Source organism: Zeus faber (assembly GCF_960531495.2).
Source record: "Zeus faber genome assembly, chromosome: 11".
Taxonomy (NCBI): Eukaryota; Metazoa; Chordata; class Actinopteri; order Zeiformes; family Zeidae; genus Zeus; species Zeus faber.
The window spans coordinates 3,056,810-3,074,472 of NC_137205.1; the positions used below are offsets into that span (position 1 = coordinate 3,056,810).

Sequence of the window (17,663 nt, forward strand, 5' to 3'; positions counted from 1 at the left end):
TGAATTATATAAGGCTCTTCATTTTGTGCTTTTTTTATTTCTGCGCACCAGAGGATGGGCCAGGTCTCCGGGTCTTGTGTTTAATTTCTAACCTTTTTGTGATCCTACTTTTCTGATCAATCAAAAACCGGTACGGCATTTAAAACTTTTTTCCTTTTACTGTATTGAAAATGCACTGCACCGTCGTGCAGACCATTGCATGTAAACCTGAACCACTATCGTGTTGAATTGGTACACCTCTAAAATATAGAATTTGTGTGTGTACACATGTTGTGGATACTTAGACATATGCAAATTTGCTCATTGAATCAGTGCCAGTGAGAAGAGTTTTTCCAGAATTAATCAATGGCTGTGGAAGAGATATTTTGATATATTGTGCTACTGTGTACTGTGCTAAAAATCAAAAACTAATTTTCTGGTCTAGTTTGTACTAATTATGAAGTTGGATGCGCAACGCCATGTAGCTGGCTATCCTTCGCCAAACCTGTCTCACTCTGGCACAATCCAAACATTTTATTGAAGTGATGAGATTGCATATACTGTATGTATGAATCAAGATCCAATTTATAATATGATGAATCTTTAGCCCTGCGCCTAGGTTGTGTGACTTAAACGTTGGCATTAAAAGATAACAATAACAATTTTGCATTCCATGCATTCCAAATTGGGAAGCTAGTCTAGTTTTATCTGCATTACGAATGGACTAATAGAAAAAAAAAAAAAAACTGATAAATGTAAAGTCAAAATTCACATTATCCCACTCAAAGCACCAGTATAGTCACAAAGAAACAGAACCTTCCAAAAAGCCAGGTTTTTTTTGTTCATGTGCTACAGATTATTGACCAGTTTCCCATCATTTGCATGCCTCTCCCTGCTTGTCTGTAATTGGTCAAAATACTCGTCCAAAAATTGTGTTGTGATTGATCAATTTACTTTTGTGGTTAATTTCCTAACTGTATCATCCGGAAGTACTGACTTTGGTGACATGTTTGTCAGTGGGGTTTTTTTCTGTTGTTTTTTTTCCCTTTAAGTTCTTTTTGTATTCGCTGGAGTATGCTACATACATAATTTCAATATGCAATTATACCCTTTTGGACAAAAATGAATAACTTTTATTATACGTTCAGGTGACTTAACAGAAAAACAGACAACAGTCTTGAGTGCATTCGTTGTCTTTTGAGACGCTACTTGTAGTTGCATGTTCTGTAGTTTGGTCTAAAGATTTCTCTTTATCCTCTCTGGCTCTCATTCTCCATCTCAGGTGGTTCTGGATGTCGGCTGTGGCTCTGGAATCCTCTCCTTTTTTGCGGCTCAAGCTGGTGCCAGGAAGGTCTATGCAGTAGAGGCCAGCACCATGGCGCAACATGCAGAAGTGCGTGTATACATATGCAAACACAAACTAACACGCACCCGGTCTGGTATTTGATTGACCAAGCCAAACACAAACCTGAAGAAAAGCACCTCCGACTAAGTCAAATACGTATAAAAGGCTACTGTGAGATGTAAGGATGTCTGTTTGTTTTTAGAGAGTTACCCATACCCTTCAGACATGGGTTAGACTACATCGGGAATTGCCTAAATTGCCTATGGGTGTGAAAGGTAAATTAATGTACATGTGTGACCCACTGATGGGCGTCCCACTCAAAATGTCAAATGGGGGGGGGGAGTTGAACCCTGTCATACTACGCTGGTAAAAACAGCCATCCGCACTTTCAGCGTGCACAGTATCTTTACTGTGTTGCAGTTGGCTGTGTGGCATCGGGCTGACATCCCGCATGCTTCCAAATGCTGAAATGGTGGTTACTCTGCACTTTTGTTTTTCCAGACATTTCTAATCCCACATTCATTTTGAGGCTCGGTCAGAGACCTTGTCTATAAAGCTAGTGTTAGTGGAGTTACATGAATGCCAGGCATGTTTAATACAGGTATATCTCATAAAATTAGAATATCATGAAAAAGTTCAATATTTTTTGTCACTCATTTCAGAAAGTCAAACCCATATATTATATAGATTCATTACACATTGTGAAATATTTCAAGCCTTTATTTCTTGAAATTTTGATGATTGTGGCTATAGATAATGAAAACCCAAAATTCAGTGTCTCGTAAAATTAGAATATTACATAAGATCAATAAAAAAAGGATATTTTAAACAGAAATATCAGGCTTCTGAAAAGTATGTTCATTTCTATGCACTCAATAGTTAATGAAAGAAGCTGAGATAATGAAAACCCAAAATGCAGTGTCTCAGAAAATTAGAATATTGTGAAAAAGAGACAACGTCAGAAGCGTCTTACCTGGGCTGTGGAGAAAAATAACTGGACTGTTGCTCAGTGGTCCAAAGTCCTTTTTTCAGATGAAAGTAAATTTTGCATGTCATTTGGAAATCAAGGTCCCACAGTCTGGAGGAAAAGTGGAGAGGCACAGAATCCACATTGCTTGAAGTCCAGTGTGAAGTTTCCACAGTCAGTGATGATTTGGGCTGCCATGTCATCTGCTGGTGTTGGTCCACTGTGTTTTCTGAAGTCCACAGTCAACACAGCCATCTACCCGGAAATTTTAGAGCACTTCATGCTTCCTTCTGCTGACAAGCTTTATGGAGATGCTGATTTCATTTTTCAGCAGGACTTGGAACCTGCCCACACTGCTAGAGGTACCAAAAGCTGGTTCAATGACCATGGTGTTACTGTCCTTGATTGGCCAGCAAACTCGCCTGATCTGAACCCCATAGATTCTCTATGGGGTATTGTCAAGAGGAAAATGAGACACTAGACCCTACAATGCAGATGACCCGAAGGCTGCTATCAAAGCAACCTGGTCTCCCATTATACCTGAGCAGTGCCACAGGCTAATCGCCTCCATGCCACGCCGCATTGATGCAGTACTTCATGGAGACCCAACCAAGTATTGAGTGCATAGAAATGAACATACAGTACTTTTCAGAAGCCTGATATTTCTGTTTAAAATATCCTTTTTTTTTATTGATCTTATGTAATATTCAAATTTTCTGAGACACTGAATTTGGGGTTTTCATTATCTATAGCCACAATCATCAACATTTCGAGAAATAAAGGCTTGAAATATTTCACTGTGTGTAATGAATCTATATAATATATGGGTTTGACTTTCTGAAATGAGTGACAAAAAATATTGAACTTTTTCATGATATTCAAATTTTATGAGATGTACCTGTAGTTTCGATGAGGCTAAGTTAATGTGTGGCCATATAGCAGACTCTATTCTTTGCATGATGGTTTGAGAGTGATCAAATGAAATGATCCATGCATCTGTGTGATCTAAACAAAGAAGTGCAAGAAATGTAAATTGTACAGATGTAACCTTTACCCCCACCCTCACTAGGTGCTGGTGAACAGTAACCGCCTTGGTGAGCGTGTGGTGGTCATCCCAGGCAAGGTGGAGGAGGTTTCCCTCCCCGAACAGGTGGACATCATCATCTCCGAGCCCATGGGCTACATGCTTTTTAACGAGCGTATGCTGGAGAGCTACCTGCACGCCAAGAAGTTTCTCAAACCCAATGGTAAGAGGTTGGGCTGACGCACAAAACACCTGGGCCTTATTCATGGCTGAACCAAGTATTCATATTCCAAGCATGGGCTTGTTTATATGGGTGATGCCAAAGCACAACTATGTGCATGTCATGGTACAGCATTACAAACACATTAATTACAGTTAACTAACCCCATGGGGCCGTTTCACAGACAGGGTTTGATCTAAATCGAGACTGCTAATGTATCCAGAATATACAAATGCCTTACTGAGACGTTGCTTAATTTAAGATTAATTTGTTGTGGACTGGGAAGTCCTAGACTAAGGTGATTAAGTCTAGTCAGCTACTACCCACATCCATTAATCCAAAGATAAACCTGCCTGTGGCCAAGTTTAATATTATACTATTCTAGATCTAGATTAGCTCTTATCTTTCTTCTGGAAATAAAGTGGTTTTTTTGGGGTTTTGTTTTGTTTTGTTTTTTTAAACAAAGACAAAGTTTGAGACTATTCATGACTGAGAAAGGTCATTTCAATTAGTCCCGATTAAAAGTGTAATGTAATTTAATATTACGCCTAATCTGTGTCTCTGAAACCGCCCCAAAAGACCTAACTACATCATATAGATTTTGAATAACCAGGTATAACCAGACCGGTCAAGCAATGTATGCAAATTTGCTAAGATGAATTTGTGCCCGGTATCCCTGAGTTACAGTATTTTGTGACTTAACTTGTAACTCCACTCCAGGTAAAATGTTTCCAACCATTGGCGATGTCCACTTGGCCCCTTTCACAGATGAACAACTCTACATGGAGCAATTCACTAAGGCCAACTTCTGGTAAGTGGATACAGTAGATGGAGTCTGTGGTAAATCATTTATTGAATAAAAAAAATATAATAATAATAATAATAATAATACAGTGGTGCTGATATTTAACGTGAGATTTATTTTACATTATCCCCTATATTATAAATTTGTTATATTTAACTTTTTTTTTCCTCAACAATGACTCAAAATAACCTAAAGACAGTTATGGTTACATTGATAATTAACAACATTCCACTCTTTCCCAATAACTTGTGCATTATTTGTCAGTGGTTTGTGATATACAGTACAAGGAAATGAAACATTGTTGACTGTAGAAATTACACACTACAAAAAACCATCCCTTATTAAAAATCAAGAGTTTAGCTTTCACCAACAGCACAGCTCTCAATTATCCACACCAGGTTTCTCGTAGATAATATAGGTTCATAGTAAAATGGGATCCAAGTGTTGGCCTAGTGCAGAAAATGTGTTTCTAATAAAAAAAATAAAAATAATCACAGATTTATTTTTTGTTTGTTTTTCTAAGCAAAGTTCAAGTTCAAGAGATTATTGTTCATATCATGGGGGTTTTCCGCTTTGTTCTTTCAATTTGCAAGTGGCCTTTGACTGACAATATACTGTAGATGACATGGGAGTAATGCTAACTTGGGGGGGGGGGGACTAAACTGAGGACAACTTTATTAGAATGTAATTCGTATTTGGGAATGCAAATAGCGCCACATACTATGTATATGATTCTTAAAAGGTCCCTTAGTAATGAGGTTTAAATATATGTAGAAGCCGTTCACAACTTGCGTGTTTGAACCATGTTTAACCTAACCTAAGTCCCTTACCACCAATATCGGCAAATTTTCTTTCCTCTGCAGTTAAAACTATCATTACTTTTTTTTCTTGAGATAAATTGACTAGAAAATATTTCTTCCTATTTTCTAAGTTACCAATTTAACCTAAATTTAAATAGGTGACCGTTTTGAATCTCACTTTGATATTAAGAAATATGTTGTTTTTTATGTTTTTTATTGTTTTTTTAACTTAAGCTTTTGAAGTATATAAAATAATTTTACAGTTTATTTAAAACAATATTATCTTAATACACTTTATGAAGTGGCAGATGGCAGATGGCAGATATTTATTTTGGCAGAAAGGATCAATTCGCTATTTTTCAACCTTGGCCCTGGAAACCCAAGCTTAAACTTCTGCCCCATTGGATTGCATTTAAGCACAATGAGTTTGAGTCAAGCTTGGGTTTTCTTTATTGTATAGTTTTGCTATTGTAAAATAGATAAACCATCCTATTAAATATAGATACCATAATGTGCAAAATATACCACAAAGAGACAAGGCTATACAGACGGGTTTAACAGTGTTAAGGCAGAGTAACAAGTAAAGTAGGTAAATGAGAATCAGAATTATCTTATTTCATGTTAATAATCAGCTATTTATTTCCAGATGTTCCCTTTCAAAACATTTTTTTGAACGCTAAAATGGAAATCCTTTCAGGTACCAGCCCTCCTTCCACGGTGTAGACCTGTCTGCGTTGCGGGGGGCAGCAGTAGACGAGTATTTCCGTCAGCCCATCGTGGTACAAACTCATCGCAGACACACACACACACACACACACACACACACACACACACACACACACACACACACACACACACACACACACACACACACACACACATACAGGGACAGTAGGGATGTGTTATCGTGAATGGAATCGTCAATGTTATCGTTCTACTTCGTTAGATTAGCTTTCTACCATTTGAAGATTTCATTTTGTTTTCCCTATTGTTCGTGGGTCCACCCATTTTAGTCTCAGATATAATAGCGTTTTGACATCATTTTGGATCAAATGACACAACTGAACTGGTTCCATGGCTGGTTTCCCCCTGTGTTGCCCTTTTGGGGCTGTGTGTCTTGTGCGACTTAAGTGTCTCTCTCTCTGTTCAGGACACGTTCGACATCCGTATTTTAATGGCAAAGTCAGTCAAGTATACGGTGAACTTTCTGGATACCAAAGAAGAGGATCTTTACAGGTGTGTGTGTGTGTGTGTGTGTGTGTGTGTGTGTGTGTGTGTGTGTGTGTGTGTGTGTGTGTGTGTGTGTGTGTGTGTGTGTGTGTGTGTGTGTGTGTGTGTGTGTGTGTGTGTGTGTGTGTTATGCATGCAAAGGTCTTTTTTGTAGATTGCAGATCGTAGTATGTTCATATATATTTGTCTTTATTTCAGTTGAAAGAAATGTGCCATCCAGTTCATTTCGCATAACTGTGCATTTGTCATAATTGCAGTGTTTTTATTCACTTCTATCCCATTTGGTTTTCTTTCAAATACTTAATAGCAAAACAAAATATATATTTATTTATTTGTTTGTTTGTTAATTTAAGGAGGTCCTCAGGTGGGAAGTAAGCTTACATACTGATACTAAACGTTTAATCAGAATCAGAAATACTTTAATAATCCCAGGGGGAAATTACTTTCGTTACAGCTCTAATCTACATACAACATATTTACATACAACATATTAACATACAACATATAATAATTATTAAGAAAACATATTTATAAATAAATATATAAACATATCTATATACACATGGTAAAGAGTAAAATGTACAGTTAAAAATGTGCAAGAAGAAGAAACTGCAGAAGTGGATATCAGTGTTTTGAGGTCAGATTACAGAGAGGGGGTGTCTGACTCTCTGAGGGAGGCGTTGTAGAGATTGATGACCACAGGCAGGAATGATTTCCTGTGGTGCATCTGGGTAAGAGGAGTCTTCTGCTGAAGGTGCTCCTCTGCTGGGCCAGTGTGTCGTAGAGAGGGTGTGAGACATTGTCCAAGATGGACTGAAGCCTGGGCAGCGTCCTCCTCTCTGCCACAGTCGTCAGGGTGTCCAGCTCCTCTCCTACTACAGGGTTTAGTAATATTAATGGTGTTATCCAGCATCAGGTGATCTAGTTTAGTGATTCGTTATGTTCAGTGTTAAATATTGATGTTAGATTCAATGGTAATTTACTTAATTTCCAAGTAAAACAAAACAAAAATATTATTGAATATTTTAGCATTGTTATTGCACATAAAACCATTGTTAACAATGATAAGGTGTTAAAAATTGGAACTCTGCACTGTTAACAAACAAGAGTTCAGCTAAGTTATTATCCATATCAACGCCATACAACACTGCCAGATAAATAGGAGAGCTTTGTCAATTTGAATTCTGAACACTGTGAGCACCTGAATTTTCCCCCGGAATTGAATTTTTTTTATCTTATCATATTTTATTAATGAAGGCAGTATCTGCCAAACTGTTGCCCTGAAGAGATGGGATAGTCATTTTCTATCTGCACTTATTCAACTATGTTTAGGTGGCTGTCATTTTTCAGTAACCATAAATAAGTCAACAGTACACACATTAAGATCGAATAATATGGCCTATACGGTCGATTTCACAAAATATAAAAGGCAAAGCATCAGCACCCACCATCAGGCTTGCGAAATCATTGGAGGAATCGTGGAATTGTTTATGGGAAGAAATTAACCATTTGAAGAACCATGACCTTATAAGTTCCCAGTACCGGTAAGTTCAAGTTGGAGTCATTACATGCCGAAATGATGTATCAAACACCATTCGTTTTCTGTCACCTGCTCCTGATTTGCATAGTGGGCAATCAACCAAGAGCTATTTTGGGCACTGTCAGGGTTCATGTTTCAGAAGCTTCTGGGGGTAAAATTATTCATCTTTTTTTGATTAGATAGATACAGGAGAAAGGACTGTAGGGCTGCCCCTGACTAAAGATTTTCCGAGTCGACTATTAGTCGTCAGTTTCAAGCCATTAGTCGACTAATTGTCTCACGTTTATGATATTCATTTAAATATATGTTTTTGGGGCATCAGAAAATGGATGGGTTTCAGGGCTGAGAAAGAATGTTGTAACTAATATAACAATATAAATATAACTAACTCATTGTTAACACTGTTACATTACAAATATAACCTAATAAAATTAACTAATAAACCTTAGTCCTAAGCCAATTTAAAATATAAATATAATTACAGGCAAGCCGCCTGTTAATTACACCGGTTAAACATTACATCACTTAAACTTATCAGGCCCTATTATTATTTTATTAATGTACACATTTAAATTACATAATTTGCACTAAAATGTGGCAAATGGAAGATCGTTTTCCCGGTGTCGACGTCCCCTGGTCGGGCGCATTTCCGGATGGCGTTGACTATCCCGGACGGCTGCTGGCTTTACAGCACCCCTCCATCCCGACCTCGCAGCTTCCTGGGGCCATGGACTTGCACTCTCTTCCCTGTCCACGTGGTTCAGGCGCCCCTACCGCCTGGTCTGTCGGGGCATTTAAAATATGATTTGGTTATTGACAGATGTGTTTAATGCTTTCTACTGGCTCATATAATATATGCAATTTTTTTCATATAATATAAGCAATATCTTTTCAGACATTTAGACTAGTTTAAACTTCCGTTTTTACGTCAGGGAAATTTGTCCTTAGGAACATCCCTATTTTGAATGTGTCGGAACAACCAGCAAGGAAACCGAACAATTTGTTAATTTATCAGTAACACCAACACAATAACTAATAACCGGTCTTTCAAATATTAATTGCATTTACAAGGAATGCATAGTGCACACGCATGAATTTTGACAAGCTGCAGTTCCTGGGGGGGATCAGGGTTTTTTTTTTTTGTTGTTTTGTTTCCTGCAACCAACGAAATGAATGAAAATTTGTCGACTAGGACTCTTCTCGTCAACTATTTGGGGGCAGCTCTAAAAGACTGTACTTCCTTTCTTTTCTGTAAATTAGTTTGTACGTAGATGTTTTTTGACATGGATGTGGAAGTGCTTTGTGCCAATTCGGTTTCTTACCCTTTTTTCATTTCATTCACAGAATAGAGATTCCTTTCAAGTTCCACATGATGCACTCTGGCCTGGTGCATGGCCTGGCGTTCTGGTTTGATGTGGCGTTCATGGGATCAGTGTAAGACAATGTTCAATAACTTTCTACTGCCCGCAAAATGAAATGTGCTATTTTGTCATTTATCTTGTTTCATTCTCATGTCAAGCTTTCCTTAGTCCCAGGCTGGGAATTAAGTTCTGACTTTCAACTTTAGAGGTATATTGACCACTTTTTCCCCCCCTTCATTCCTGTCCCCACCTACAGGATGACTGTTTGGCTGTCCACAGCGCCTACAGAGCCCCTCACCCACTGGTACCAAGTGCGTTGCTTGCTGCAGTCGCCGCTGTTCACGAAGGCAGGGGACACACTCTCTGGCACGGCGGTGCTTGTTGCCAACAAGAGGTAAGTCGGCCTTGAACATAGGCAAGGTTGACCATTCCCCAAAACCTTCTGTTGATTTCTGTTGCTCGTAGTGGCATTTCATTTCATTTCATATCACTGGAAGCTGTTAAAGGCACAATTGGTAACATTAAAGAGTCAATGACATTCGCTTTTTGATGGGCTACTTTTTTTTTATTATTTAAAGAATGAATTTGGGCGCACCTTGAAAAACAGTCTAATTTGTCTCAAAACAACAAAAGTGTGAGCTTCAAAAATGTCTTCAGTTTAATTTTGATGATCTTTTTGTATCCTATTTATTGTACAGACAAAGCTACGACATCAGTATTGTTGCTCAAGTGGACCAGACGGGGTCCAAGTCCAGCAACCTCTTGGACTTGAAGAACCCATTTTTCAGGTGAGACGATGTTTCCCCTGCACCAATGGTACCTTATGTTGCAATCTTCAAAATGGGGGCTGGAGCTAGTACCTCCCAGGTTAATGACAAGCTTGTTTGGCAAATTTGCAGGTACACAGGCACTACACCCTCCCCTCCTCCTGGCTCACACTACAGCTCCCCTTCAGAGAATATGTGGAACACAGGGGGGGCTTACAGCATGAACCAAGGGATGGCTGTGTCAGGTAAACAAAGACACCAGATCACACGTTCCTCGAAGAAAAATGGACTCCCACATTCAGGAAGGAAAGAAAACTAAATTTCAATACAATTATATGCCAGAATCAACCATCACTTTGGCTTCTCAAATGGAAAATCCCAATCAAACGAAGACACTTTCTTACACTTAGGTAAGGCAAGGCACCTGATAGAAGACACAGCATCAGAAAACAAATGCATTCTGCTGCCTCACCTAGACAGTTAAATAATCATTACAAAATTATCTTCCAAGCATATAAACCCAAGCGATAGTCAGGGTTTCGCAACTGAAACATCCCGATCTGATACGCTCTCTGAAATCTACTGAGCTGGAAAACTCTTTTTTTCCACCTCCAGTCACAACATAAAGTGTTTCACAGGGAAAAAATATAATATTAAATAATAATAGTATTTCTCAGAAATATTCTGGCAAAATTCTATTTCAATGCCATGCAGTTGTCCATAGTTACTAATCAGAAATCACTTACTCCAAACTCGAAACGGGTACTTTAGATAATCGCACAGAGAAAATGTGTACATCTGCCCCCCCCAGTGTACAAAAGCGGTATTACTTTCAAACAAAGTACTTTTCAATGTAGTCGACCCTAAGCAGTAAAAATTTGTCAATACAGTTTCAGTAACAAACAAATCAGTATCAAACATAATTAATTCATACGTGGTAGCACCGGCATATTTTCTTCTGGAAATATAATGTACCTTTCCTAGTTTCATACAGCTAGATGCCACAATGAAACCACCATTCATCTGGAAGTAGACTGGGACGAGAAACATAAAGTTGAGAATTTGTACTTAACGTATACATAAAAAAGTACTTCACTTGGTTTCGCAAGAAAGATTGAGGATTTTGGAAATTTTACCATATCTTACTGAATTATCTTGGTAAATCTTGCCACGCTATCCAAGCAAAGCCACAGTCTCCAGAGCTATGCCTACAATTTGTGCCATTTATAGAATTGTAGAATGATTAGATGATGAAAAAAAATTTATTGTTATTTGAAATGTATTGTTTATAATAATCAGTTACAACTTCCTTATTAAATGTTGCTATATAAAATCATGAGCCCACACAACAAATTTCATAAAGTGAAAAATGTATGACCACGATTTGGTAAAGTGGGAAAACTTCCGCTCCATATAACATGAGTTATATTTTATTCGTCTAATTATTTTATTCTACTTTGTAGATGCATTTTGCTTGTTTGATTTGCTTTTATTGTTGCTATTTGATGGCCTAAAGAAATTTTGACTAGCATGTCATGTCAGAACAGTGCTTTACAAATAAAGGTTACTACTACTACTAATACTACTGTTGTTATTTTATGAGCCATTATAAGATGCTAGCCAAAGCTATTATTTATTGTTCACTGCCCCCAGCATGCTGACACTTTGATCCCATTGGATCACATTAAATGATCCAGCTAATAAGCACAGCGATCACCAAATATATGTTGCCAGTTAGCTCTGTGGAAGGCGGGCGCTCTGGAAAAATACAGAGTACATTACTCTGTAGTCTGTACAGAGTACAATATTCTCGTTCCAAGCAAATAAATCGCGAACAAAGAGTTGGTTGTAACAGTCATTGTGGGCCACAGAGTGCTAGACAGCGACCCATTTCCCAAAACCAGGCCCACTTGCAAGCTGTTATCTCCTCGGCTGCAGAACACGATCATGTCGTCATGATGATATTGCTCAATAAGAATGCAAGGTCTGTGTTCAAAGCCATTTCATTGAGGGGCACAAGATGAATTTGCAATTTTACAATGTTACATTGTTATGATGTTACATTTTAATTTGTTTTGCTTTTCGGTGCAATCATACTTTTAACTTTGTATTCTATCTATTTTTTACTTGTATTGCACGTCCCAATGAATTGCACGTTGTTGCACATAGTCTCTTTATACTTTCCATTGTGTTTTTGTAACTGGTATGTTTTACTTTTCAGGGATGCCTGCGGCCTATGACCTTAGCACAGTCATCGGTGGCGGTTCAGCAGTGTCCCACAACAACCTCATCCCCCTAGGTACGACTGGCAAGTGAATCCTTTCCTTCTGCAAACAGCACAGAGCTAGAAATCCAGCAACACAGGACCCCATGACCTGTTAGTAAAAGCTGTAAGATGCTTATGCTGGGTTCTGGGTAAATGTCTTCTACATATGGATGCAGAGAAAGGGGTTAGAAAGTGGTGGGAAGTAACAAAGTGTAACTACTGTATAACTAGGGATGTTAACGGTGTTAAGAATTTTAATCGATTAAGATTATGTCTTATCGATGAGAACTGAACAATCTGTAGAGTTTTGAGGAAAAAAAATACACAGCCGGGAAGTAGTACTCACTGGAACGACAGGGGGCAGTCGAAAAAAAATGCTCAGTGGAGTAGGAATTAATAGTAAAAGTAGAGGCTATTGGAAGAACAACAAACAACAACATTGCTGCGTGCGCGTCGATGCCGAACAATGTTTATTGTTGCTCAACAACTAATGCTGCGTTCAGATGGAAGAAGGTAGACGGGAACGGGATAACGGGGCACTTTCTAACCGGCACGGGCGGAGAAAAAATAAAAACCAGAGCGAGCCTTCATCTGCTACGTCGCATCCGACTCAATCCAGGGCGGAGGACGGGAAAATAGTTTACATATTTAACTTGTGCAAAGACAGGTTGTCAATATTCCTGTACGGCGAACCAGCACAGTGAGTCTCGCCTCGAAATTCTCCATTTTTAAATGAAATTAAATGAGGAGAAACACTCCTCGCACCCCTGGCACCAAGTCACAAAATTTCAGAGGTGCGCAACTCTGCATAGATACCCACGTGCCATGGCTCCACCCCCTAGTGACGTCATTAGCTTTTATGTTATCAATTAATCGACGATTGTTAATGGTTAACAAGGTTAACAGGTTATCGATTAAGAAAATTATTTTAAATTTGCATCCCCATTTGTAACTGTACTTAAGTACACTCTTCAAGTACCTGCACTTAATTTTAGTTTTGGAGACTTGACTGACTTTTACCCCTCTACCTTTTCGAAGCAAATATCTAGGTTGCCAAGGCCGATAGTCTAGGAACGGTTGAGATTGTTATGTTGGAGAAGCCCAGCTATGAGGCATGCCCCATCTGGGTCACATAGGATTAAAAAGAAAATGAGGGACTGGATGTATCAAATTGCTGCCCCCCATGCCCCCCCCCCTCTCTCTCTCTCACAGTGAACTCTGGGATTGTGAACCATACCCACTCTAGGATGGGTTCCATCATGAGCACAGGGATTGTCCAGGGTACGGCGCCCTTTGAATTCTTTAGCATTTGTGTCAAAGTTTCACGTCAACTGGTTCTCAAATCGGAGATGTAAAAGCAAAGCAAAAGTAAACTAAATTCTTTCTTTCTTTCTTTCTTTCTTTCTTTCTTTCTTTCAGGAGCGACTACAGGCCAGGCTGGGCCTAGCAGCAGCACCCATTACCCTGTCACAAATCAGTTCACCATAGGGGGTGCCGCGATCTCTATGGCCTCACCTATGGCCATCCCAAGCAACACAATGCATTACGGCAGTTAAGAGAAGCCCCCTTTTACCCCAACCCACACCCACCAAGCCACCCACCCACCACCTCTCTCTGCATGACAAGACCCCACCCCAGTAACATGCCAGAGCTACCCTGAAACCCAGTGCCGCAGCCAAAACCAAGTTTACCAAACCAGTGCTCGGGCACAACCTTACCTTTCGAACTCCTCACTCTGCTCGTATCCGTCCTTCACTGCCACACTGACTCTTGACTGGCCGGCGGTCACCGGAGAATCCGTCTCCACTGCAACCTACCGTCCACACTTTCTTACCGCTTCCATTGAATCGGAAGTTGTTACATCCACCTCTGTGCACACACTCACAAAAGCCTCCCGTGAAATACAAGCTGCGTAACTGAACTGCAGACATTGCCTCTTCCCAGCCCCGTTTGATTTTTCCCTGGAGTCCTCTCCCTGAGAACTTTTCCCCATCGCCAGCAAACCAGCCTTCCCATTGCCCCACAATCTCCTCAAACCTCTACACCAACTCTGGACTGAAAAGAAACGCTTTGTCTGTACAGTAGAACGCAAGGATGTCACAGTTGGTGCTCCAGGAGGCTGCTGATCTCCTGCCCCCCGCCCCCTTTTGGATTACAGTTTGAAGGCACTTCCCCACCATCTTAATTGATGACTGCTTAGGTTGGGGCAAATGGTTGGACACTCTTAAAGCAGACTGTTGGCTCCAGAGATCCCTAGCCCAAAATGATATGGTGTCTCAACACATCAGAGAACAGTCCCAATGAGAAGTTTAAACAATCGGGAATCCGAAGGCAACAAGCTTACTTGGAATTACCACAAGAGAAGTTTTGTAGAACTGAATATGGCAGATATTCTTCGATATTCTGCCACGTATCATTAGCTTCTGTGGTTACTATATTGTGTTTTGTTTTTTCCACTCCGTCGACTTGGATTGCTTTTACAAACAAAACAAAACATATCTCAAAAACGTAGTTCTGATTTAAGAATATGATTCGGGTAGAGACGTTGCATGCAACAATGTCAAAACAAGGACTCTTTAATACATTTTTGGCTATCCGTTATTGATCAAGCGGCTACTCCAGCAATTTAGCAGTTTCATGCTAGCAGGCTAGCTTTGTTAACGCTTAGCAGCATGCCGCAATTTTGTCCAAACTAGTTTCAGATTATCACTTCGATAGTTTCCTACTGCATGAGTAGATGAGTAGACTGAGAGGAAAGATCATCTGGAAAAACGCGGTCCCTTCTTTGATAAATGTACCTTTTCCACATGCTTCGTGTTTTCGTCATAAATAGGTTTCCGCGACCTGCTTGTGAAATCAATTGAAGTCATCAGAGTGGGAGTGAGTGGGGGTGGGGGCGGTAGTGGCAAGTTTTACACACAGAAATTTCAAAAGACACCAATTAAAATGTGAGCGGCTGAACAAGAGTTTATATTGAATTAAGGAACACATCCAGTCAAATAACTTACAAAAAAGCCCCCCCCCCCTCCCAGCATAACGACACAGACCATGATCGCTGCTGCGTGTGACACTGATAGACACGAGGACTGATAAAGCAGACGTCGGCCAGCATTTGTATAGTAGTGTAGACCCCTTGCTCCTCGTCAGTCTACTGCTGACACCCCTCAGAGTTCCAATAAGACTTCCATTTGTGCTGTGGGGGCAAGATGAATTCATATATCAAGCAAATCATATATCATATCACCCCCCGAGAGAGGGACTCAATGCTTACGCATTGCTTCCAATCGCATATGTTGTTGGACTCTGTTCTCAAACTGACACCAAGAAAGTTGAAAATGATCATGTATGTTTGTGGGATTAAACTTTTTGTTATCTTTTACTTTTTCCTTTCGCGAAAAGGCAAATGTAAAAAAGAAAAAGTGTGTGTGTGTGTGTGTGTGTGTGTGTGTGTGTGTGTGTGTGTGTGTGTGTGTGTGTGTGTGTGTGTGTGTGTATATATATATATATGTATATATATATATGTATATATATGTGTATATATGTATATATAAAATATGACGGAAAAAGTCCCAGACACCACCTGGCTTCAAGTCTAGTACTTAACATTTGTTTTATAGTTAATTAGAGATCATAATCACATTATGTAACTGTGAAATTGGCGCTCATCACCCCTTATTCCTGAAACATTTTTGCTCCGTGTAAATTAGTTTTATCATGGACAAATGTACAAGTAAGAACATTTGTCAGCTGTTTTGTCACTTGTTTCTATCTGCCCCCACCTCAAATAACAGCCTTATCTCTGTGTCAACACCGACTCTTCTACCTTAGCACCGGTGTGTTGTGCCCAACACTGTTTGGACTTCACCCTGGTTTCTAAAGCATTGATAAGTTGAATTTTGATTATTTACTCATCCCAAATCTTAGAAACAAACTTTAGACAGATAGCTATCTAGTAGCCTACTACAGTTACACTGAAAATGGAGGGCACTGATCTTATACATCATTATAGGGACCATACTGAAGCAAACTGAGGGTCAAGGTTTTTCTAATATTGTGTACTTTGAGGGGGTGTATTGATGGTATGCGGAGAGTTGATGTTTTCTTAAGTAGTATTGCGTTCTAAAAAGTGTGAGAAATAATGTGAACGGATCCATAATTCACTTTTATTTTTTCTTCATGAAAGTTGATCTTGATGCACTTAAAAACGATGATGACAGGCTTCACACCTGAAGAAATGTCCAACGGAAACAAAGGTATCAACTGATAAAGGATCATCACTTATATTTCCCAGGTTAATGCTATGTGCAACAAACCCTAGGATTTAACGACACTCTAGGACAATTATTGATTAAGCAAAGACTGAGACTTTAAAATTGTAACTATTCAGTTCATCTTTTACCATCCATGGTCAGTAGATATTAGAGTAAAAAGTGTGCAAAATTCTGACAGGTGAGCTGTGTAATAACATACATACATACATAGTATTAAAGAAACGGTCCCCGGATTAGGTCGGAATACTGTGGTAAGATGTGGCATATGTAATATAATGTGGATAATTGTGCCCAAACACACCAGTTTTGAATTCACATTTTATAATGAGTAGAGTCTAAAAATGACTAATTTGGGTACAAAACAATGGGGAGAGCCCATGTTGCCATTTCATTGCCAACACAAAGTGCATAAGACATGAGTACTTTGACTTGGCCAGAGCCAAGTGGTTCGGTTCCAGCTCTTTGATTTAATATTGGTTAAGAAAAAAAGGGAGAGTTGAGGTCCGAGGTGTAAAGGTGTTTCTCACAAAGGGAGAAAATGCAGCACGTTAAATTAATGAACATTTGATTCTCCATTTTAGCTGTACATACATACATACAAACAAACAAACAAATAAACAAACAAAAAATCACCAACCCACCCAGTCCTCGATGTCTGCTGTTGGCTATTGCGTTGGGGTGCAAAACCTCCAAGCAAGTCGAACCCGAATCACTCCCACCCTTCCTGCCCCGCAGACCCTGGTCTGGTGGAGTGTTGTTCGTTGTAGGATTTGTGTGCAAGTGTATGTTTTCTAGTCTCATATGAGTGGAATTAAAACTTTTGGATGGACGAGAAGCACGTCGGGGCAGGAGCGTGACAGGGAGGATCGCAGCCGCCCGCCACATCCCCACCCACATTGCTTGCACCCCCCCCCCCCCCCCCCCGACCCAGGACCAGCCACAGGACCACTTTACCTGCGCAATGCAATGCACGTTGCAGTTCTGGGTGTTGGTACATAAATGGACAGGAATATCAGTATAATTGTATATACCATTTAGAATACAAAATCAAAAACAAGTTATTTACTTTTTTTCCGCATGGGGGGCCA

The 17,663-nt window shown here is 39.6% G+C and overlaps 1 protein-coding gene across 1 annotated transcript in view; it reads left to right on the plus strand.

The window, feature by feature from the left end:
• The window catches only part of carm1 (coactivator-associated arginine methyltransferase 1), a 32,379-nt gene extending 16,696 nt beyond the window's left edge, over positions 1-15,683 (plus strand). The window contains exons 5-16 of the mRNA XM_080009202.1: positions 1,262-1,372; positions 3,361-3,538; positions 4,256-4,346; positions 5,838-5,919; positions 6,291-6,376; positions 9,255-9,344; positions 9,528-9,665; positions 9,970-10,059; positions 10,171-10,283; positions 12,260-12,337; positions 13,517-13,585; positions 13,724-15,683. Coding sequence (XP_079865328.1) covers positions 1,262-1,372; positions 3,361-3,538; positions 4,256-4,346; positions 5,838-5,919; positions 6,291-6,376; positions 9,255-9,344; positions 9,528-9,665; positions 9,970-10,059; positions 10,171-10,283; positions 12,260-12,337; positions 13,517-13,585; positions 13,724-13,860 — 1,263 coding nt within the window. The 3' untranslated portion in view covers positions 13,861-15,683. The remainder of the gene's footprint in view (positions 1-1,261; positions 1,373-3,360; positions 3,539-4,255; positions 4,347-5,837; positions 5,920-6,290; positions 6,377-9,254; positions 9,345-9,527; positions 9,666-9,969; positions 10,060-10,170; positions 10,284-12,259; positions 12,338-13,516; positions 13,586-13,723) is intronic.
• Positions 15,684-17,663: the final 1,980 nt, after the last annotated feature.